Source organism: Coffea eugenioides, chromosome 3 (assembly GCF_003713205.1).
Source record: "Coffea eugenioides isolate CCC68of chromosome 3, Ceug_1.0, whole genome shotgun sequence".
Taxonomy (NCBI): Eukaryota; Viridiplantae; Streptophyta; class Magnoliopsida; order Gentianales; family Rubiaceae; genus Coffea; species Coffea eugenioides.
In genome coordinates, this window is record NC_040037.1 from 19,194,354 (window position 1) to 19,217,996 (window position 23,643).

At 38.1% G+C, this 23,643-nt stretch overlaps 3 protein-coding genes and 1 pseudogene across 3 annotated transcripts in view; all 4 read left to right on the forward strand.

The window, feature by feature from the left end:
- Positions 1 to 2,070: 2,070 nt before the first annotated feature.
- On the forward strand, positions 2,071 to 6,492 carry LOC113765811 (probable galactinol--sucrose galactosyltransferase 1). The gene is made up of 13 exons (XM_027310062.1): positions 2,071 to 2,641; positions 2,959 to 3,209; positions 3,361 to 3,451; positions 3,723 to 3,771; positions 3,859 to 3,950; positions 4,039 to 4,146; positions 4,241 to 4,375; positions 4,456 to 4,866; positions 4,987 to 5,128; positions 5,241 to 5,308; positions 5,412 to 5,546; positions 5,629 to 5,846; positions 5,929 to 6,492. Exons 1-13 carry the CDS (start codon positions 2,451 to 2,453, stop codon positions 6,309 to 6,311), a joined length of 2,274 nt encoding a protein of 757 aa, XP_027165863.1. The 5' UTR covers positions 2,071 to 2,450; the 3' UTR covers positions 6,312 to 6,492.
- Positions 6,493 to 10,934: 4,442 nt separating this feature from the next.
- On the forward strand, positions 10,935 to 14,205 carry LOC113766937 (probable amino acid permease 7). Its single transcript, XM_027311094.1, has 7 exons — positions 10,935 to 11,199; positions 11,374 to 11,610; positions 12,111 to 12,204; positions 12,612 to 12,829; positions 12,915 to 13,048; positions 13,163 to 13,390; positions 13,512 to 14,205. The coding sequence occupies exons 1-7, from the start codon at positions 10,971 to 10,973 to the stop codon at positions 13,908 to 13,910; spliced, it is 1,539 nt and encodes a 512-aa protein (XP_027166895.1). The 5' UTR covers positions 10,935 to 10,970; the 3' UTR covers positions 13,911 to 14,205.
- A 2,665-nt stretch (positions 14,206 to 16,870) lies between these two features.
- On the forward strand, positions 16,871 to 20,654 carry LOC113765454 (annotated as a pseudogene).
- A 974-nt stretch (positions 20,655 to 21,628) lies between these two features.
- The window catches only part of LOC113766252 (probable amino acid permease 7), a 14,584-nt gene continuing 12,569 nt past the window's right edge, over positions 21,629 to 23,643 (forward strand). Inside the window, exons 1-5 of the mRNA XM_027310462.1 lie at positions 21,629 to 21,748; positions 21,856 to 21,996; positions 22,518 to 22,754; positions 23,039 to 23,132; positions 23,488 to 23,641. Coding sequence (XP_027166263.1) covers positions 21,721 to 21,748; positions 21,856 to 21,996; positions 22,518 to 22,754; positions 23,039 to 23,132; positions 23,488 to 23,641 — 654 coding nt within the window. The 5' untranslated portion in view covers positions 21,629 to 21,720. The remainder of the gene's footprint in view (positions 21,749 to 21,855; positions 21,997 to 22,517; positions 22,755 to 23,038; positions 23,133 to 23,487; positions 23,642 to 23,643) is intronic.

The following is a 23,643-nucleotide window of genomic DNA, read 5'->3' on the forward strand; positions in this document are numbered from 1 at the left end:
CTGTCAATTGTAGTCATTATCAACTGGCTGTAACTTTCTTTGTACATCGTGTAACTTTTTTTTCACAGGATGTATTTTCACAACAGATAGTGGTGGGCCCCACACTTGGCGCGGAAATCGAGTTACATGGTGTAATCTCAGCCGCACAAAATTGTGAGGGCCAATCTTAGCCCTCAACCGTGCAGGGACGGTCATACTGATGACCGTCCCTGCCCCAAATCCTACGCGATGCGAGGCATAGGGACTTAAAGATTCAGCAGAACCTCTTCTTCAGTAGAACTGTTGAGTGTCTTGTGAACACGAACACTCAAGCAAACTCAGGTGTTATGTTTTTGACAAAAATGTTACTATTAATTTGAAAGAAGTGTTTCAATATGCGAAAAATTTTGCGTATATTAGATAGGAAGCACCAGCTAGGGACCCAAAAAAAAAATTAAAAGAGAGATGGTGGACTAGGGATCTACTGTATTTGAATTGCTATTTTTTAAGGAAAAAAATTTAATATTTTCTTTAAATATATTTTTTAAACATATTTTATATCTCATATATATCAAATTGTTACAGTACATTTTTTCTAATAAAAATAGCAATCCAAATATATTAACATATAGAATGAATTGCTTATCATCATCGGTATCAATTAATCATAGAAATTGCGAAATCCTATTAGTATGGAAGCTGTAATTACGTAGCGTGCACGATCTGACGTGGCGACACGCATTGCTGGTTCTTGGCAGCCGCCGCCAAGCTATATTGGATGGGAGCAAGAAATGCATCATGAACGTCGTAATTGAAATATTTTCAAAAGGAATTTCCACGTCACCTTGACTTGGCTTCCCTGTTTACACCTCATGTCGTGTCACATCTCACTAATTTCAGCTGCAATTTCGGTTCCACCGTAAAATCTTCTGTTCCAACATTAATATTATCGACTTTAATTTCCTTAATACTACTATTAGAGAGTAGTAGTATAGCACAAATCAGACCAGATCCTCTGGTCATTATATTTATCTATTTTTTTTGTTCAATATAAAATTAAGTAATTTTATTTACTAATACTGTTGATGTGGCATATAATATTGAATGCATATTTAGCGGGTATTTGGTAAATGGATTTTAAATTCAATAATATTCTAATTGTATCTGTAGTTTTCTACTTTGGAATTTTATACCGCATGATTCAGATGAGATTAGGCAAGCATTTGAAGACGAGATCCTTGAATTTGTCAGAGTTGTAGTTACGTGCAATCATGTTGATTAAAAAAGTAGGCCGTCCATGTTAAAATTGAATTTGAAACCCATTTATCAAACATCTTCTAAATATGCATTCAATGTTACGTGTCATATCAACAGTATTAATAAGTAGAACTACTTAATTTTGTATTTGACAGAAAAAGTAATAGTATTAATAAGTAGAACTACTTAATTTTGTATTTGACAGAAAAAGTGGACAGATAGAATGGACGGAGTATACCGTCTGATTTCTGACCGGTGCATCCAACAAAATGACGATCAATCCCTGTGGATTATGGACAGGTGTCCGGTACCATACGAGCTTGTCGAAAGTCTTCCACCTACCTACCCACCGGACTAGCTTTTAATCTTGGCCCCCGTGAATGAATCTCAAGAATTTTTTCCGCATTCCAATCGAGTTCCAGTTCATGCTGATGCAGCCACCTTTGGATTGCGTCAACAACATCAACAAACCTCATTAATTCATCACAGCCATCATCAATGGGGCCCAAGAAAAAAAGGACCACCCCACAACAAGGCTACAGTCTTTCATGAATTTGATGACTTTTTTCTGGCAATCCCGTTTAATTTCTCACCGAACTGATTATTGGAATGTCTCTCACTATTTGATTAGTACGTACTATGATTATGCACATACGACCTGATACTGGTTTAAAAAGAAAAAAGAAAAAAAGACTCGCTATTACACATATAAATCACATTTGTATATTTATTGTATGAACATGTTGAAATCTGCAATGGTTTACTGCTTGAAAAGTAAAGATATTTGTTGATTGATACAAGATACAAGGCTAATAACAAAAACTAGATAAAAGTGTGAGATGACGCCAAATGAGACCAGTGGGGTTTGCACAGGATCACGGGGCTACCTACGGAAGAGTGCACAGATCTCCTGTCAGCACCCATATGGATTATTCCCACAGAATCTAATGCTTTGTTACTATAAATACCCTCCAGCAATCATGACATGAATAGGCAATCCCAGTATTTGACTGGGACAATCAAATCTACATTCTTAGTTGATACTGCTACTCTGATACTACGTTTTCGCTCTAGATTTGCTTCTTTTTTTCATATATTTGGTTTTTGTAGAGTGGTGGGACTTTGATTTTGCTTCAGCATTTTTTTTTTTGTGTCTGAAATTTTTTTTTTTGAAATAGTATTTGTTCATTTTAGCTTAAGAGGAAGCTTAGAAAATGACCGTAGGTGCTGGAATAAGCGTGGCTGATGGGAAGTTGAATGTGCTGGGGAGCTGCATTCTCAGCGATATTCATGACAATGTCATTGTGACACCGGCAACTGGCGAGAGCTTCATCAATGGCGCTTTTATTGGCATTCAATCCGATCACAAAGCCAGCCGTAGCGTCTTCCCTGTTGGCAAACTCCAGTATGTTCTCTAATTTTTTACTAATCATTAATGAGCAAATTCTTGGAAAAATCACTTTTTATCGTAATATCACACATCACTCACAATACACAGAATGATTGGTGTGTTCTCAACCGGATAAGGCGCCAGTCTCACCACAAATTGAACTTTTTTCCTATCATGTTTCTTGCTCGCTTTCCTTCATTTTTTTCGTGGGATTCTTAGCTCACAGAGGTGAACCTTGCTTTATTTAGGTTTTTGGGTGAAAGGGGAGGTGTGGATCTCGTATAAAAATTTTATTTGCATGTGTAGTGATGTTTGGGTGGTTTGTCTTACAGGGGGTTGCGTTTCATGTGTGTTTTCCGGTTTAAGATGTGGTGGATGACTCAGAGAATGGGGACAGCTGGCCAAGAAATACCATTTGAGACACAATTCTTGATTGTTGAGGGTCAAGAGGGCTCCCATTTTGGTGAAGATGGCGGTGGCCAGTCCGCAACATACGTTGTTTTCTTGCCTATTCTAGAAGGTGATTTCAGGGCTGTTCTTCAGGGGAATGCCAACGATGAGTTGGAGATCTGCTTAGAAAGCGGTATGGACTTTGCACTGGATTACCTCCCATTTTGTTTCCTACTGTTTTGTAGTCGTTTGTATCTTGAAAGCAAATAATGTAAAGCTAACTTTTCTCCCCCTTTTTTTCAAATTTTTTTTATATTCGGGTTCTTACTTTGCACTAAATTCAGGTGATCCTGCTGTCCAAGAATTTGAGGGAAGCCATTTAGTTTTCGTGGCTGCTGGATCAGACCCATTTGATGTTATCACTAATGCAGTCAAGTATGCTCTACCATCTTTGTGTTGTTCTATTATTGCGTTTGCTGATTCTTCCACGGAGATATCACTCGATGTCTTGCTCTAAAGTTTCGTTTTGGCAGGCTAGTTTTTTCTGTTCTCAAGTTATGGTCTAGAATCTTGGCATAAATCTTGTTCTGCTTGTTTCTGCTAAAAACTGAAGTTTGGGAACATATATGTAGATCTAACTTCTAAGCCATAGCTGCATGTCTGTCCAGAAATTCTAACCGACTTCTTGGTGAATATACGTGTATAGGAGTGTGGAGAGACACCTACAGACTTTTTCTCATCGTGATAGGAAGAAGGTATTAACATAACATCTGTTGTCAAGGAGTATTATGATGCTGTTTGCTATTTGATGCATCTCCTTAATATGTTCCTTTCGTCATCAGATGCCGGACATGTTAAATTGGTTTGGGTGGTGTACGTGGGATGCTTTCTACACTGATGTTACTTCAGAGGGAGTTAAGCAAGGTTTAGAGAGGTATCTTAACAAAAACCAATCTAGACATCTAATCTGCTGCAAATGGACTTAGTATGACATGTTGATGATCAACAGCATTTTCTTGCAGTTTGGAGAAAGGTGGGATTCCCCCAAAGTTTATCATCATTGACGATGGATGGCAATCTGTTGGGATGGATCCTACTAGTTTTGAATTCAAAGCTAACAATGCGGCTAAGTGAGTGCTCAAAGTGAAAACCGTATTTTATTAGTAAATTTGCGAGATTCAATCAACCAAGCTGAATATTTGCAATTCCTGTTTCTCTCTTCAGTTTTGCAAATAGGCTAACTCATATCAAAGAGAACCACAAATTCCAAAAGAATGGCAAGGAGGGTCACAGATTGGAAGATCCTGCCATGGGACTTCGCCATCTCGTCACAGAAATTAAAGATGCATATGCTCTGAAGTATGAAGTCTTTCGTTCTGTCCCCTCTGTACTTTACTTCATAGGCACTTGTTAACTCAGGTACCATGATGCCCTTGTAGGTATGCTTATGTCTGGCATGCAATCACTGGGTATTGGGGTGGTGTGAGGCCTGGTGTCACTGAGATGGATCACTATGAATCTCAGATGGCTTATCCGATTTCCTCTCCAGGGGTTCAATCAAATGAAGCCTGTGATGCTCTGGATTGCATTGCCAAAAATGGGCTAGGCCTTGTGAACCCTGAGAAAGTGTTCAACTTTTATAATGAGCTGCACTCATATCTCGCCTCTGCTGGCATCGATGGGGTTAAAGTTGATGTTCAGAACATCCTCGAAACCCTTGGAGCAGGCCATGGTGGAAGAATCAGACTAGCAAGGAAGTACCATCAAGCATTAGAGGCTTCAATTTCTCGGAATTTTCCCGATAATGGAATTATTTCTTGTATGAGTCACAACACAGACGGTTTGTACAGGTAAAAGTAATCTTCCATTTCCCATTTTTGACTTTTGGGTACTCACAGTACTTCACTAAGTCTGACGCGACGCAAAGGGGAGACAATGATCTGATATGAGATTATTTTTGATGCTTGTAGTGCCAAGAGAAGTGCAGTAGTTAGAGCATCAGATGATTTTTGGCCAAGAGATCCTGCCTCCCACACAATTCACATAGCATCAGTTGCTTATAACACCGTCTTCCTGGGCGAGTTCATGCAGCCAGATTGGGATATGTTTCACGTAAGCCTTTGATTACAGAAGTCCCATCTCGGTTAGGATAGCTTGAATTTTTCTCAGATTTCTGTAACTTCGATTGCTGAACTTCATTTGTCATACTACTACTACAATTTAGAGCTTGCACCCAATGGCTGAATACCATGGAGCAGCACGGGCAGTTGGAGGTTGTGCTATTTATGTCAGGTGGCGTGCTACTCCTCTAATCTAATATATGATTGATGCTACGCTACAAAATTATTAATGTGGTGACACGCTCTGATGTCGAACGATTCTTTATAATATTCAGTGACAAGCCCGGGCAGCATGACTTCAATCTCTTGAGGAAGCTCGTGCTTCCTGATGGTTCCATCCTGAGGGCTAAACTTCCAGGAAGGCCGACGAGGGATTGCCTGTTTTCAGATCCTGCTAGAGACGGAAAAAGGTTGAGTTTTGCTTTGTTTGGTGCTTCCCTTCATTTTTGAAGTTGTTGTAATCGCTAATAACGCCTTGTGACATATTTGCAGTTTACTAAAGATTTGGAATCTCAATGATTTGAATGGAGTGATTGGAGTGTTCAACTGTCAAGGGGCTGGATGGTGTAGAATTGGAAAGAGAAACCTCATTCACGACGAACGACCGGATACAATAACTGGAACCGTTCGGGCTAATGATGTGGACTACTTACCAAGAATTGCTCCTGATGGATGGAGAGGCGATGCTGTTGTCTATTCTCATATTCATGGTGGAACTGAAACACGCGCCCGCCCTTTTTCATCAAAGGCTTAGTTGAATTTTTCTTTAATTTGCTTTGTTATCTACTGCAGGAAATCTAGTCTACCTTCCAAGCAATGCTGCTCTGCCAATTACACTGATGGCACGGGAGTACGAGGTTTTCACGGTTGTTCCTGTCAAGGAAACATCAAATGGTTCTCGATTCGCACCTATAGGCCTCATCAGGATGTTCAATTCAGGTGGAGCGGTCAAAGAAGTAGGTTATGAAAAGGTTGATGCGGGGAACATATGCATCAAAACACGGGGATGTGGTACTTTCGGAGCCTATTCATCAGTCAGACCCAAAAGAATCACAGTTGACACAGAGGAAGTCCAGTTTCATTTTGAAGAAGCCTCTGGATTGGTAACCCTCGATCTCTCAGTCCCAGTCCCAGAGAGAGAGTTGTACCTCTGGACCATTAACATTGAACTCTAAACAATTAGTTACAGCATTGAAGGCCGGGCCCCATTAATTTAGAACTCTGTAAACCTCCTTTAACACTAGTATTTCGTTGCAACGGTAAAAGATGGCATGTCCAAAAATCAGCGGATGGTTTTGGATTGGATACGCTCTATATGTTTCGCAAACCCATCATCTCGAAGAACCTTTTGCTTCATACTCCTAGATTTTTTACCATTTCATCTTATGAACGAGACAAAGATATTCCATAACGAAAATAAATGATAGAGTAATTCCTTGGAGTCGATCATCTTATCATCTACAGCAAAACTTAAGTTATGGGGCTCGACCCTGATCTTATAAACAATTTGTAGCTTCTCCATTGGGTTTGTGCAATACATATTATTGATCCAACTTCACTTGCAGGCCCAAATATTTTCTAGTTGAATTCTTGCACTTGATGCTAAAATCTGAAGGGACAAATTAACAAGCAATTGTTTGCGGTGAGGGTTGAATGAGCAGTACTTTTCTTGATCCACTGAAATACGCAAGTTGAATCATGCTATTCAACATCGCCAACTTCAACTTTGCTAACCTCAACATCTTTATTACATGTACGCACTCGACCTCCAATTTTGTACATACTAATATGTCGGGAATCTTTTTAGGGCATTGTCGGGATGATTCAAATGAGCATCTGAAAGTGATACTCATGGCTACGGTACTATAAAGCTATCCTCATTCATGACTAGTTTATTATGCATGCAAATCTTTTTTGAATTGAATATGCTTTTTGGTTATCATCACAAAATTGCAGAAATACAACAGACGACAACAAAATTATACGTACTTAATTAGTCACGGACTGATACGCAAAGGATACACAGACAGCTAGTGCAGTGACCGGACATCCATCGTCACTCATCAGCCTGCTGCCCTTCGTCCATGTTCAATAATAATTGGACCATTTGCTGATAAATGTTATGCGTCATTCCTTCTTCTTAGATTAGTTAACATGAAATTAGAGAATCTTGTGGTTTAGAAGCTAACCGGAGTGATGTTTCTTGGATCTTGATCACTGATGCTTGATATATATTTTTCTTGATATCTTGGCAATATGGTAGATAGAGCAACAGCCGTTATCAAATTTCGGTATTTGTTTACTGTTCCCATGCTTGAGGGCAAGCATGATTCAGGTGTGGGGGAATTGATAGGGTATAATTTGTTAGTATTTTTATTATTAATTTTCCCTTCTATCCCTGACAAATATTGTGTTAATTGCTGATATTTACTCATATTTGGTATTTGGAATCAATTTCAGGAATGAAGCAGAAAACTACCAAAAAGGAGGGACTTTGTGAAAAATATGGAGACTTCTAAAGGCTTCAATCCTTGGGCCCTTGAATTGGTGGGGGACCACAAGCTAGTGAAAGGCATTTGGTCATTTGGGCTTCAAAGAAAGCAACGTAGAGAGACTTGGAACAAGAAATACTTGGGAGGCTTTGTCCACATGTGTGGGGACCACCTAGATAGCTTTTAGTCATCTTTCTTTTGTTGCTTTAAAAGGGGACAACGTACAGAAGCAAAAGATATCTAGGGCTTTAGTTTTAGTTTTTTAGTTTAGTTCTAGTTTTCTTTCTTTGGACTGGCCTCTAACACACGCCAGGTATTCGACAATATTCCCCAACAGAGAGATTTTCTCATGAGGCATGGTTAAGCTTTTCTAGTCAAGGGGACAACTGACGATTTGGTTCGACAATTACTGTGAGATCGAATCTGTTTTAATTATTTTCTTCATTTATTGGTATTTATATGTTCCTTGATTTTAATTGTTATGGCCTTGTGTATGATTGATTAGTGCGCAATAATTAATTATTCATATAGGCTATTTTTGCTAAATAGGGGTAATTGAATCCGTAATTGTTCGTTATGTCTACCTCAGTAGCAACTGGCGTAATTGGATTTATGTCAGGGGAGCATATGATCTAATTTAAACAAACCCTCGTAGCGTGTTTGTTGGTTAGGATTGGGCCTTTCTAATTATTAATGCAATCTAGAAATTAAATCCTACGGTCGTACCTAGGGTTATTTTTGGGTTAGAGAAATAGCTAACGGTCGTACCTTAGCTATCGAGAAATTAAGGAAGGGTTGGTTGTTTATCGCGTGCATGACAACTATAACTAATCTATTGCTAAATGTTGGAATTATTTCTGCATCAATGATCAGTGCATGAACCATTTCTGATGTGTACCCTTGGCTAGAGTTTCCCCAATCATTTCTTTTAATTAATTATTTTCTGCAGTTAATTTATTCAGTTAGCATTTAATCCAAAACCCCCCATACTTTGGACTCTAGAAGAAACGAATTATCCCCAGTCCCTGTGGATTCGACCCTACTCACCGCTATATACAAAATATGTATTTTTCTCGAGTATGTATTTATTATTGTACAGATTCGACACCTGTCATCCAACTTCACTTGCAGGCCCAAATATTTTCTAGTTGAATTCTTGCACTTGATGCTAAAATCTGAAGGAACAAATTAACAAGCAATTGTTTGCGGTGAGGGTTGAATGAGCAGTACTTTTCTTGATCCACTGAAATACGCAAGTTGAATCATGCTATTCAACATCGCCAACTTCAACTTTGCTAACCTCAACATCTTTATTACATGTACGCACTCGACCTCCAATTTTGTACATACTAATATGTCGGGAATCTTTTTAGGGCATTGTCGGGATGATTCAAATGAGCATCTGAAAGTGATACTCATGGCTACGGTACTATAAAGCTATCCTCATTCATGACTAGTTTATTATGCATGCAAATCTTTTTTGAATTGAATATGCTTTTTGGTTATCATCACAAAATTGCAGAAATACAACAGACGACAACAAAATTATACGTACTTAATTAGTCACGGACTGATACGCAAAGGATACACAGACAGCTAGTGCAGTGACCGGACATCCATCGTCACTCATCAGCCTGCTGCCCTTCGTCCATGTTCAACAATAGTACTACTAGGTAAAACTGTTCATTTTTTGTCATAGCAGTAGTTTCTACTGGCCGTTGTCATTATTCTTCAATTATTTTTTGCATTTTTACTCTTTCAGTCAGCGGTACTACTCATTTGGATCGTGGGTCCTTTTCTTGCCTCTCTTTTTTTTGGGTTGAAAAGTTCCTATAGGCATTTTCATCAAGATATAAGTAGTTCTGGAAATTTGTTGGTTTTAATTTTTCTTGCTAACATATTATTTATATTCGTTTCCTTTAAAGTTGAAACTTTCATCTTTTTTTATTGTCTGGATTCTTCTTGTCTTGGACATACATAGCTATGAAATACTACCAAAAGACACGACGGTTCCTTCATTTTTTATTTATATTCGTTTCCTTTAAAGTTGAAACTTTCATCTTTTTTTATTGTCTGGATTCTTCTTGTCTTGGACATACATAGCTATGAAATACTACCAAAAGACACGACGGTTCCTTCATTTTTTAATAATAATAGTTGGCTACGCCATATTCAGGCAAAGAAAGGAGGCAGTCAGCAGAGAACAGAACACTTGGCACGCATACGCATACATCAAGTGGTGAGGATTCGTTTCGTTTTTCGTTTTTCGTTTTTATCCTCTCCATTTCTTCTTCCATTGTTGGTCAATGAAACAAACCCCCCGCCAGCCACTGGTCCCCCAATCGCATCCGTTTGGCGTCCAGACGACACGACACTTAAAAAAAGAATCCAAAACAAAGGGAGCCATGCCAGTTTCTGAGTCGTCCGGACGAATGAAAAGTCGCAAAAGCAGCAGCGAATATAGCAATTAGACAGACTAATGCAATAAAAATATGTCAGATTCAACGACTGTGAGAGAAATTGATTTGCCAAACTATCGCTAGTCAATGTACGTGCCCCCGCCCCAGTTGTGGGTTCTTGGTTCTGGGAGGCTAAAAGATTTTTTAGCTGCAATTATAGGGACCGCCAATTACCATGGACTCAACATTCCTTGTGTAAAAAAAAAAAAAAAAAAATACCATGGACTCAGACGAGACGAGGGTTTACTTATGCAGCAACGCTCGAGTCAAAAAGATCAGTAATTTAGACGACAATGAGACAAGACACTCTGGCTGGTTACAAGCTAATTTTGGAGAATCAAACAAATTAAATTGAGAGTAGCATTTGGCAGAGGAAAAAAAAAACAAATTAGGGGCAAGATTGTTAATGAATCAATTCAGCTGTATTTGTTTCGAAAATTAATAATAATAAATGTTGTTGGCTTCTTTTTCCCTGTAGCATTGAGCCTTCCTTTCACGACTTGTATTATTAAAAGTCAAACTCGTAGATGGTTGGTTAAATCTAGATCTTAAATCAAAGTTAGGCAAACATAGATCTCAACAGTGTGTGGAGAGTTTTGGGGGGGAAAATAAATGCTTTAAACCCCCTATTAACCCGTACATAGTAGTGAAATTACTGCAAAGCAGAAAATGCTAGATCTTAGAACAAGTTGGTGAAAATGGTCATGTCGGGACTGCGGTCCTAACCCTTAGCTCTCAGAGTTTGAAAGAAAGAAAGAAAGCGAGGTTCAACAACAGGCAGTAGTCGTCCCGTTCCAGACACGATAATATAGAATAGGATACTAAACGAAGGAAAAATAGAGAAAACGACTCTTGCTAGTTTTGTCAACGCGTTCTTCCAAAGATGCGATATTTGGAGATCTCTGGATTGAAATCTGATGGCGATTTGCAGCCAGAGGGCAGAGACTTGAAAAATGACATTCCCCTAAAGAGAGTAGGAGCCACTGGTATTATTAATAGGGATGACACAGAGGGCTACTACGAAGAAACAGCAGCATTTCTCATGACCAACTCAGAACCTTTCGAGGTTGAACAATCTGCAGTTCCTGATCAGGAACCCTCCAAAAGAACAGGTAAATGATGATCTCCTGTCTAAGTTCTTGAGTTCTTTTTTGACTCAGTCATGTAGCCTGATGTTTGAAGCTGTTTCTTCCTCGTCTAGAATGAGAGTTCTGAATCTCACTGCTCCCACTTCCCACCCCCCTGTCTACTGACTTTGTTGTTTCGCAACGCATTTGCAATTGCAGGGACAGTATGGACTGCAACAGCACATGTAATAACAGGTGTGATAGGGGCAGGTGTCTTGTCACTTGCATGGAGCACTGCCCAGCTAGGCTGGATTGCAGGTCCATTGTCCATGATATTCTTTGCACTCATCACCCTTTTTTCCACTCTCATCCTCTGCGAGTGCTACTTGACTCCTGATCCCGAGAAGGGTCCAATTAGGCACCCTTCCCTCACCGGAGCGGTCAAATTCTTCTTGGGTAAGTAGTCACTAAGTTTAACATTGGCCTTGGTCCCTTGATGATGTTTCCAGAAACGATATATAATATTCAGAATGAGAAAGGAGGGGCCGTTTACTTGTTGATTTATCATTCTTTTAAGTAGGAATTTAGTAATGTTTCTCTTAATTTTCCTGTACATTGAAGGAACAAACTTTCATTGGATGATGAGAATTAGTGGAATGATTTTCGGGATCCCTTTTTAGAGTCCTTTTATTGCTGAAGATACTAAAGGAATCTCTGTATTTGTTACTGTCCGTTAAGAGTCCCGTGACACATCAATTTAGGGAATATAGACGCAGTTAGGCTGCACAAAGACGTATTAAGATTTAATAAATGTGTACTGTTCAATCTATTGGTTAAAAAAATACTAATCATCTAATAGCTTGCTCGTATCATTTACTTATGGTAAACTGTCCTTAAAGTTCACAAGTTCAGAAGAATTACCTGGTAAATATTTGACAGATTGAAATCAATTTCAGGAGAGAAGAGACAGAAGATATGTGCACTTTTTGTGCTGGAGAGCCTATATGGCACCGCTGTTGCATATACCATTACGGTAACCCAAAGTGTTAGGTGCACTTACAAGCTCTCCCACTTTTTTGATTCTGCAAACAGCTGCAATGTTTGAGTTAAAATCTATTGGGGATTTTTCTTATTAATCTTAAGAGGTACTTGTGTACTTTACCATAAGATGAAAAAGTTCTAAATTTGAATAACTCTGAAGAAGTTTTTGCATAAGAACTTCTTCTTTTAAAAACTTTTACACACAAATGGCACTTTCTGCTTCATAAATAGCCATTGGAAAAATGAAGCAAGCTAATTAAACCAGTCGGTGATCCTACTATGCGATCATGTTTAATACTACTATTTCCTTCTTCATTCTTATCCTAAACTGGAGACTTTGTATACGAGTTCTGGTCATACCTCCCTAATACAGAATCTTTCCTGATGTTCTTGTTCTCTTTCGACAATTTCTGCAGTGCAATAAAGAAATCCAACTGTTATCACAAAGAAGGGCACGATAGTAGTTGTGGACGTATCAATACTAATATGCTTATGCTAATCTTTGGGGCTGTTCAGATTGTGGTGTCTCAGATACCAGATTTCCATAACATGGCATGGCTGTCTGTTGTTGCTGCTGTTATGTCCTTCACCTATGCTTTCATTGGAATGGCACTTGGCCTGGCAAAAGTCATTGGTAATACGCTCTCTTTTCACTTGCACCTTTCGCGAGTAAAACTTCAGACTATATTGGTATATACTCTCAACAAAAATTACTGCAGGAAATGGAATGGTCAAGGGCAGCATTTCTGGAGTTTCAGCAAACAGCGGAGCAGAAAAGTCATGGTTAGTGTTTCAGGGAATTGCGGACATAGCTTTTGCCTATCCCTATTCAGTTATTCTTCTGGAGATACAGGTGAGAATTCCAAACTTGGTTCATGATTTCCATAGTTTTTTTTCCGGTACCAAAAAACTTTGAGGCCCCCTAAAGATTGATTGGAGGGATTTATGAACTTTTGTTTGCATTCAGGACACCTTGAAGTCACCTCCATCTGAAGACCAGACAATGAAAAAGGCCTCCAGGATTTCAATCGTCACCACCACCATCTTTTACCTGTGCTGTGGATGCTTTGGATATGCAGCCTTTGGAGACAAAACCCCAGGAAACCTCTTGACTGGATTTGGCTTCTATGAACCTTATTGGCTTGTCGACTTCGCCAATGCTTGCATTATACTGCACCTCGTCGGGGGATATCAGGTAAATGTTTTGGTCTTTAGAGTCAAATATATAGGTAGCAAGAATCTTGTTCCGTCACTACTGTTTCAGGGCCTGCTAACGCGATGGTTTTGATTCTCTCCGTCCGTATATCCCAATCCAGATATACAGCCAAGTAATCTTTGCAATGGTGGAAAGATGGTTTGCTGCGAAGTACCCAGATAGCACACTAGGAAGGAATTTAGAGCTGAAGCTCCCTCTATGTTCCAGATTGGAGTTTAATATATTTAGGCTTGTTTTCAGAACAGCATATGTGGTTTCTGTAACTGGAATTGCAATGCTATTCCCTTACTTCAACCAAGTACTGGGGGTGTTGGGGGCCTTGAACTTTTGGTCTCTGGGCATATACTTCCCCGTGGAAATATACATGGTGCAGAAAAGCATTGGCGCTTGGACAAGAAAATGGGTTCTTCTTGAGGCTTTTAGCCTCGTTTGCTTGGTTATTTCAGTAATGGGCTTAATCGGCTCAGTTGAAGGACTGATAAGGGCGAAGTTTAGATGAGAAAAGTTTACACCGAAGTACTGGTGCATAGTTGCAGAAAACATGCCATTTTTATCTGTTTCTTTTTTTCTTTTTCTTTTTTTTTAAAGATTTTCCCAATCTTTAAATATTCTTTATTCATATTAATCTTAAGTAGCAGGCACAGAGAAGGGTAGATTATCTGACAAAGAAAATCAACAATGATAATATTATTATTAGTTAGCTGTGTCATTCATTATTACAACGAGTGATCAAATGCACACTCGATGTCTGATGTGTGTCCGATCAATAAAATTTATTGACTAAGTTGAGAAGACATAGCGAATCAAGCAAACAATATATTATATTTAGAGGTTTAAAAAGGAAAGAATTTAAAAAAAAAAAAAAAAAACCTTAACATTGGTGATGGAAATCCACAATTGCATCCAACGACGGAAAGGTGAAGAAGTCACGGCAAGGGACAATCTCTCGCGCAAAAGATTGGAATGAAGGAGATGGAGTGGTTCCTTGTGGACTTTGTAGTTTACATTTCAGTAATTTTATCCTAATAGCAATTAAAGTCCAAGTAATAAACATATTATTGGGCAATATTAGGATTTGAGATTTAAGTGATGTATGTAGAAAGGATAAAGGAAGAAATGCCTAGTCAAGTTGAGTAGGATTTGTAAAGGAGAGCTTGGGTATTGATTTGAGATAATTTTTTTTCTTTCAGTAATACGATAATTGATTTGAGTATTAGTTGAATATGTGTATTGAGTGAATTATAAGGGTAAATTTGAAATTTTAAAAAAAAAAGAGTGACATCGAGAGTGTTTATAACCAAAAATGAAAAATTGAGTACAGTGACTTGACTGCAAGAGGTAAAATAACACATTCGTACTATAGTAGTAGTTTGAGCATTGTATATTATCTGATAAATATATAGTATTTTTTAAAAAAATTAAAAACCTTAAATATCATGGACAATAAGAGAAAGTTCAGGTTTGTCACGAAAGATGGAAATTAATGGTAGGACATACAAAATTTAAAAAGCTTAAAATTCATCGCATTGTAGTACATTCCCACCAAGTAAAGTGCCGAGCTTCATCACACTGCCTATCAACATCTATAGGTTTGGGCTTTGTGTACAGAACGTGGTGGATTGTATTCTACGACAAATTCACGGGATTGACAACGGTTGAAGCCCAACTCTAGCGCTTCTCTAGTTGATATCATCCCTTCCCCTCCACCGGCCCAAGACGTAGCAATGATGACGTTATTTGACCGTAATTCCAAAGGCGAGACAGCTCCAAGCCCAGCCTGGATCTATTTATCTATTTATTTTGTCTGACCCAAATTTAAATGATAAATCAAACTATTTGACATGCGAATTGAATTCGATTTGATAAGAATTCATTAGAATTTGATTCATCAACTAATCAAACCAATCTTGAATAGCATTTTATGTTTGATAAATTTTCAAATTCGGCTCAAGCTTGGTTCGATTAGTATAAAATTGAATTTTATATGTAAAAATTACAAACTACTTGAGTTTGACTTGATAAAAACTCTTTTGAATTCAGTTCAACAAAAAAATAAATCAAACTTGAACCTTGATAGTCAAACAAGTTTTAAGATTACAGTGTTCGTTTTGATTAGACTTATTTACTATCGTACTTGAACCTTGATTAGCTTGGGATTGCGGGGACGGGGGAGACAGTTGTGGTGATATCCATTCATAATTGCAACTGACAAATCAAATCAAAATTCAAATCGTCAAACGTAAAATGGTAGGTACGCATTGAATAATCACACCCAACACTGGTTCAATGTGAATTTCGTACTCTATGAATTAATTAACAAAATCAAATATCCTAATTTCACAGATGGCGTAAGAAATGCCACCACATCAAATGATTCAACCCTTGTCTCCCACCAATTTGTCACATATATGTGATGGTCTTAATTGGCCTTCTTCAATAGAGTCTGTATTCACATCGAATCCTCTTCCCCGATCCCCTTAGATTATGCTAGATTAGGTTATAAGAATCCTTTCATTGCGACAAAAAAAAAAAAAAAATAGAAGGCGTAAGAAATAGCTTAATTTCGCACGCTAGTTGTTGTATTGCGTCTCCGCATGGTGTGCCTGAGCAAATCCAATATATACGTACCGTTTGTTTATTACAATTGAAGTTTGAACTCCGAATTCTGGAACTTAAAATTTTGGTGTTGAAAACATCAAGTCATTGAAGTTTAGGGAAAATTTTCATTTAGATGTTAAACACAAATTACCCAGCAATGTGTATTAAATGATAGACATTTATGTTATCAAACACGGAGAATTAAAAAAAATCTTAATAAACTTATTTCTAGCATTAAATATAGTAATCAAATAGGCCGTTGGATTATCAAATTTTATGCAAATAAGTCTTCAATCAAATCCTTTTACTTAATCAATTCACAATTTTTTCCCTTCTTGCACAAGTTGCAACTTAAATGACACCTTTATTTTATTATTATTCTTTTTAACTCTTTTTTTTTAAAAAAAAAAACTTAACGTTAATTTCCACCATTCACTCTTTACAGGAGTTAGGAGTCAAATTCATTAGCGCAACAGGGTTGGCCTTGTTTGGACTTGTTACGTTTTTCGTAAACACATTTTTCAATCACCATTTTATTTCATATATATCAAATCGTTACATAATTTTGCTAAAAAAATCCAGAAAAATGCAATCCAAACAAGGTGATATACCGTGTTCGTGCGAAGCCTCTCCCCAGTCCCAATAAACAATTGCTCCATTATTAGAGACTGGACGAAAATTAAACGAACGTAAACAAGAAAAGGACCTTAGCTTACGTCTCACTCCACAATTTACAACACTTCTCTCCTACTTGTTATGTTATTTTATTTTATTTTTATGAATATGTTGGGGCACCTATAAAAATGAGCTTTTGAAAAGCTGCAGATTGCACATGGCTTTTTCATTCCGCGTGGCCAAGGAAAGAAAATTAATCCAAGTGTACGTCTACCATCCTCTAGGCTCTAGGCTAGCCATATGGGTATTACTACTGCAAGTGAAGCACAAGGAGAGCATCAAGAGACAGCATGTCTCCTTACAAATTCTGATTCATCCGATGTCGATAGCTCTCGGGAACTCTCTAAAAGAACAGGTAATATTTGTGGTTGATGATGATAAGAGAGTGAAAAAGAAAGTTGACTGGTTGGTAAATCAATCTTTGGATGATGAAAATGTAATACTAAATATTTGTGGGTGTGGAATGAACTGAAGGGACGCTGTGGACTGCAACGGCGCACATAATAACGGGAGTAATAGGGGCAGGAGTGCTGTCTCTTGCATGGAGCACAGCCCAGCTGGGATGGATTGCAGGTCCGCTCTCCATCATCATCTTTGCTCTCATAACCCTTCTTTCCACCCTCTTCCTCTGCGACTGCTACACCCCCACCTCCCCCGATGCTGATGCTGAATTTGGTCGTCCTATCAGAATTCCTTCCCTCACTGAAGCCGTCAAATTCTACTTGGGTAAAACTACTAATATTTCAGCAGCATTAATCGTCATAATACTAGCTCTTTCGTACATGCTTTCTCCTTCTGATCGAGATGGCAGCATGATTTCCCCATTTGCCTCCTAAAAATATGGAGACAGAAAAGTTATAATAATAATAATACGAATTATACATTAAAGGGGTCGCTTTCTTGATTTTTATTTTAACTGGTGGGATTCTGATCTTGTTGACAACTAATTTCTTTGCCATGTAGATTGCATTATGTATAAGAATATGACGCTTGTATGTATTAATCTTGGAATTGCTTCTACGTTACACGTTGTACACCTGAGAAGCCACCATGAATCTTTGCTGTGTATTTTGTTCTCGGCATTCCCAAAAATATTGGGAGGGTGTGTAGTAGTACTGTGTAGCCTGCCGACTGTTAAAGGCAATGTATGCTAGTCAGTTGTTCCAACTTCCAACTTCCATATACCAAAAACCAGTGACCTAACATTTATTTGACGCGAGTACAAAACAACCCGCTGCAGAATGAGTGTATTACTAGAAAAATGTGTTTTATGTATGGGAAAAAAAAAAAAAAAAGAAGTCAAAAGAGTTGAAGAGCAAATTAAGAGTTGCTAATAGATATGGCGCGTAGCGTAGGTACGAGCATGACATCATGAATGAAGTTTGATTCCTTTGTAGTCTGATGATGGTAGTTTACCCGAGTTTCATCCCATAGGCCATAGGTGGGGGGGAGCATGAGCATATGCATATGCGGCAGACCGCGTCAATGGTTGAAAGATTTGTCCATTTTTGTTATGGTTTTTTCCATCAATAAAACTACTACATATGTCATTGAAGTAAGAAAAGAAAATCCAGAAATGGGTACTATCGAGAATCAATCAACTAATTTGTTGTACTTTCATTCAATTTTTTGAGGATTGCGACTTATAGTTATGGCTTCCTCGTACTATTTATTTGACGTGGAATATTTTGCTATGAAGTTTAAATATCTGTTTCTAGGCCCTTAAATCAAAGATTGATTAGACTAATTACTAACTCCAAGTTTTAAGTGGGTGGATCGAAATGTGATTCAGGAGAGAAGAGGCGACGGATATGTGTACTTTTCGCGGTAGAGAGTTTATGTGGCTCTGGTATTGCATATACCATCACGGCAACTGAAAGTGTTAGGTAAGGTAGGTGTACACACGCAGTTGTATGCTCTAGTCTACAACTACAATTCAACGTAAATCTTTGGACCTTTTCTCATTCAGTTTATGATTTGGTTTTGTTGCTCTCTAAGTTTATACATGAAATTCAAATTGAAGAGAACTGATTTTACCTTGCCCGAAAGGAGATTTTGTCAAAAAAAAAAAAACTCGCATACTTCAAACTTTTTTTTTTGTGTGACTATTTTCACTCTTTAATTAGAATCTTTTTTTTTTTTTTTAATAGTAGGGGAGAGATGGACCTCATCCTCCCCTACTATTTAATTAGAATCTTTGGACCTCATCCTCGAGTCGTAACTTTGGCCTTAATACTAAGGCCTCCTCGGCTCTTTAAAAATTAGAATCTTTCTTCTTGGGCTGCATATTTAATTTTTTGAGCCAGGTTGGACTAATACAACGTTTGCTGCTGCTATTTTTCTACTTGGAACACAAAAAAAAAAAAAAAAAAATGTTGCAGTGCAATACAGAAGTCAAACTGCTACCACAGAGAAGGGCACCATGCCAACTGCGGGCATGATAATTCTACTTTCATGCTAATGTTTGGGCGGTTCAAATTGTAATGTCTCAGATACCAAATTTCCATAACATGACTTGCTGTCTGTCATTGCCGCTGTTATGTCCTCCTGCTATGCTTTCATTGATTAGCACTTGGCCTCGCAAAAGTTATTGGTAATAATCAGTGAAACGAGTATTCTCTTTTTCGTTCCAGTGTCCTCTGGAATGTGGAAACAGTTACTACCGTGCATCGTCTTATGGAAAACTAAAACTTATATTGCAGAAAACGGAAGTTCTTGGGCAGCATTAGTGGAGTTCCAGCTGATAGCCTGGGAAAAGTTATGGTCAGTTTTTCAGGCGCTTGGAGACATAGCTTTTGCCTATCCCTATTCAGTGATTGTTCTGGAGATACAGGTGGGATTTCAGAACTTGTAAGCTGCCCCAGAAAACCTTTCTTTTTTTTTATATAGACAAGGGTTCAAATTATTTGCATTCAGGACACTTTGAAGTCACCCCCACCTGAAAGCCAGACGATGAAAAGGGCCTCAACGGCTTCGATCATCATTACCACTTTCTTCTATCTCTCTTGCGGATGCTTTGGATATGCAGCATTTGGAGACAAAACGCCAGGAAACCTCTTGACAGGATTTGGCTTCTACGAGCCGTATTGGCTTGTTGACTTCGCGAACGCTTGCATTATTTTGCACCTCGTTGGAGGGTTTCAGGTATACATTTACCAGATCGCGTCGTTGACTTCCCTGACGCTTGCAATAAAGTAGTTAGTATTTTTTACCAACTTGTTGCATTATTTTGTGGGCCGGATTAAATGTTTCAATTTTCTCGGCAAACTTTCTCCTCCACAAACATGTCTGTGAAATTTTATTCCGTACGTTATCTTCTTCAGGTATACAGCCAACCTATATTTGCACTAGTTGAAAAATGGTTCAACACAAAATTCCCAGACAGTGCAAGTGCAAACAATTTGGATGTGAAGCTCCCATTTTTGCCGGCTTTTCAGTTGAATATCTTCAGGCTATGGTTCCGAACGGTGTATGTGGCATCCGTCACTGGAATAGCAATGCTATTTCCTTACTTCAATCAAGTCTTGGGATTGCTGGGAGCCTTGAACTTTTGGTCTCTGGGCATTTACTTCCCCGTGGAAATGTACATCGTGCGAAGAAATATTGGCGCTTGGACCAGAAAATGGATTGTTCTTGAGGTTTTCAGCTGCTTGTGCTTGGTCATTTCAATAGTGGGCTTGATTGGGTCAGTGCAAGGACTCATAAGTGCTAAACTAAGCTGAAAGCATACCACACTACTAATATACTGCTCCTACTAAAAAGGCCCACACCTTTTCCCCTTTGGTTCATTTATGTTTCTTCTTCTTCTTTTTTTTTTTTTTTGAAATTCTGAATGTAAATTTAAAGAGCAGCATTAGGTTAGGATGAAATTGTCTGTTCTGTGACGTCATCTACCAATAATAGACAAGAAAATAGTGGATTAATTATCGCTTCTTCTATTCTTTTCTTTTGTAAGTTTGATAGCTTGATTGATTGTTGTCGCACATACGTTGTGACGATATATTCAAGAGGCGATTAATTTTGTCATGTTAGAGGCTTTGGATTTCAATTTCTTTTCTCCGTTTTCGATTCTTAAACTCCACCTCTCCTCTGCTTCAAATAAATAAATAAATAAATTTAAAGTTTAATTGGTAACTAAGTATGAAGACATGAATAATTATCAATGTTAACCATACAGACATTAATTATTTTGAAAACTACTATGACCAAATTTGAAGTGTTAATTAGATACACTGTCCTCTTTTATTTTTCACTAGTAATTTAGGTATCGAATTTATTAGTTTTTAATACAATGAAACCCATCTCACTTGCAAATCAAACATATATCAAAACTCATAAAAGTCGTACTAGTACTTAATAGTGGAATTTACGATTCCAAATCCGCTTTTGACACGCTTGTGGTGGGGCTGGCTTTTTCATTTTTTGCACGCCAAAAAACTCTTTTCTTCCACGTTGATAATAACCCATAACGACTCTGGACAGAATCTTTTGGTCTTTGGTTTGAATGGAAATTTCCAGCCTGAACATAGTTTTCCAACCCATTTTTTCCGCAAGACTATCAAATTAAAGACAAATGAAAACAGGTCCCAGCTTAACCATGGAATGGTTAACAACTTACCATTTGAATAAGTAAAGATTCCCAATTAGTTACATTGACGATAACATATCCTAAAATGACACGCTTCAAGAAAAAATTAGGGCCAAAATTGGAACTTGAGTGGATTATTTTGAGCGCTTTCAAAAGGGCTAAAACTGCCAAAAAAAAAAAAAAAGGGCTAAAAGAAGGAGGAGGAAAAAATTACACCTAGTGATTGGTGGGCAATCAGCATTTGCAAATATTTATACATGCTGCTATTGCTATTATCAATGTGGTGGAGTGTGGTCAGACGTCACCGGCTGCAGAATCCATCTCTAAGCTGTCTGAGGTGGGACAAGGCATTAAATAAAGGACAACCAAACCTGTGTTGTGTTAGATGCTACTGCTTTATTTGATTACTCAATTTGTGGAGCATTTCTAAATAAACTCAACTCCAATAATGGAGCATCGCAGATACAGAGGATTTGGTAGTATGATGGTAGTAGAATTAAGCAGCACCTTGTTAATTGTCCAACAATAAGGAGAAATATATTCATTGAGGATCTGATATTCGGTAGAATCTTTGCATTTACAGGCCTCAGTTACAGAATTATGGGAGGAGGAGGAGAAGATGGTGACGTAAAAGCTTCCCTCTTAGACTCAAACTTCTCTTCGGCATCAGCAGCATCCTGTACTGAATCGAAAGGGACCTCTCTCGTTCCCGCAATGAAAAACGGTAACCCCATCTCTTTCTGATCTCCGTCTTTTCTCTTCTCTTCCCTTTTCATGTAATCCAAGCCTTATTTTTAATGATGATCAGGTAATAAGGATCTTCTGGGACAACAAAACAGTGGCATCCTTCCTTTTCATTTATTTTGCTAGTGACAATTTTTGCCATCACCAAAATCTGGACCATCCATAGCATTTCCATCTTTAGATCACGATGCAGTGGTTTTCAGGCCCATCCTGCTTTTAAGCACTTTACCTTTCATCCACATATAATTGGCATGATATACTTGTGGAACCCAAAAAAAAAAAAAAGGAATCTTTTTAGTGGGAAATCCTATTGTCGCCCTTCTTTATTGATTTACTTTGCCCAAGTCAAGGTCATTCTCATCTTCATCTTGATATAATTTTCCTGAAAGATAAATATGTACTATATGTTTTTTTTTTATTTTAAAAATCCCCGAATTTTGTTCATCCGGGCTATTCCTATGCCCAGCTGACAAATGTGTGTTAACAACTCCAACAATTCAGGAAATGTATGGACTGCTTTGGCGCATATAATAACAGGAGTAATAGGGTCAGGGGTACTGTCACTAGCATGGAGCATGTCAAGACTAGGGTGGATCGCAGGTCCTCTGACGATGCTCTGTTTTGCATCGGTCACCTTCATTTCGGCATCTCTTCTCCGAAATTGCTATAATTCTCCTGATCCTGAGTTTGGTCCAAACACAAATGCCTCCTTCCTTGACGCTGTTCAAAGGATTTTAGGTAAGAAGTCCACTGGGTTGTCATGGAGCCCAAAAACACTACCGTCTGTTGTGTACTTCTAATGTTTTGCCAATTTTCACGTTTTTATGATTATAGTAAATTTTGGATTCTTCTGCGATTGGTTTCGTTCTTTCCTGCATTAAACAGGATTCTTCGACTTCTTGCATGATGAGGTTCGACATAGTCTCATGACGAACTGACTCTTGTTGTTTTTTTTTTTTTTTTAACTTGAAAATAAAGTGAAGTTAGTAGTAATAAAAGTGCATGCTCCACTTGTATCTCAGGGAAAATGAATGGAAGGATTTGTGGAGTAGTAGTTGTTATAAATTTCATCAAGGTTGGAATTGTCTATACAATAACAGCTGCTATAAGCATCAGGTATTTCATCACATCCATCAATAATTCCTTTAAATAGAAAATCCATCTGGCTTGATGATTCTCACTTTTTTTTTTTTTTTTGATTTGTTAGAACCACTTTAATAGAGAATGCACAGCAGATTTTCAGTGTCTTTAAAATTAGAATCGTCACACACCATGAGTTTTACTTGACAATTGTCCTGGCCTATCATGATCAATAGGACAATTTGTTACGCTAAACCATAAAGCACCTAAGCAGTGCAGTACAGGAGAATTTGGATGATCTCTAAATTGTTCTTCGGTCATGCCCAGACAAGAGCCTTTAGTTTTGTAAAGACCGATGACTGTCATATGAGCATTCTTTCAATTGATGCAGGGCAATTCTGAAATCAAACTGTTACCATAACCAAGGACATGAAGCTTCCTGTGATTACAAGACTTCTACTTACATGCTTTTATTTGGGGTGATCCAAATTTTAGTATCACAGATACCTGAATTCCGGAATATGAAGTGGCTTTCTGCTGTTGCAGC

Excerpts from the sequence above, each read along its gene's own strand:
- LOC113765811 (XM_027310062.1), top strand. The coding sequence starts at position 2,451 with ATGACCGTAGGTGCTGGAATAAGCGTGGCTGATGGGAAGTTGAATGTG. Across the intron at positions 3,210-3,360 it reads GGAGATCTGCTTAGAAAGCG|GTGATCCTGCTGTCCAAGAA; the intron begins GTATGGACTTTG and ends CACTAAATTCAG. Across the intron at positions 5,847-5,928 it reads TGTCTATTCTCATATTCATG|GAAATCTAGTCTACCTTCCA; the intron begins GTGGAACTGAAA and ends TATCTACTGCAG.
- LOC113766937 (XM_027311094.1), top strand. The coding sequence starts at position 10,971 with ATGCGATATTTGGAGATCTCTGGATTGAAATCTGATGGCGATTTGCAG. Across the intron at positions 12,830-12,914 it reads TGGCCTGGCAAAAGTCATTG|GAAATGGAATGGTCAAGGGC; the intron begins GTAATACGCTCT and ends AAATTACTGCAG. Across the intron at positions 13,391-13,511 it reads ACCTCGTCGGGGGATATCAG|ATATACAGCCAAGTAATCTT; the intron begins GTAAATGTTTTG and ends ATCCCAATCCAG.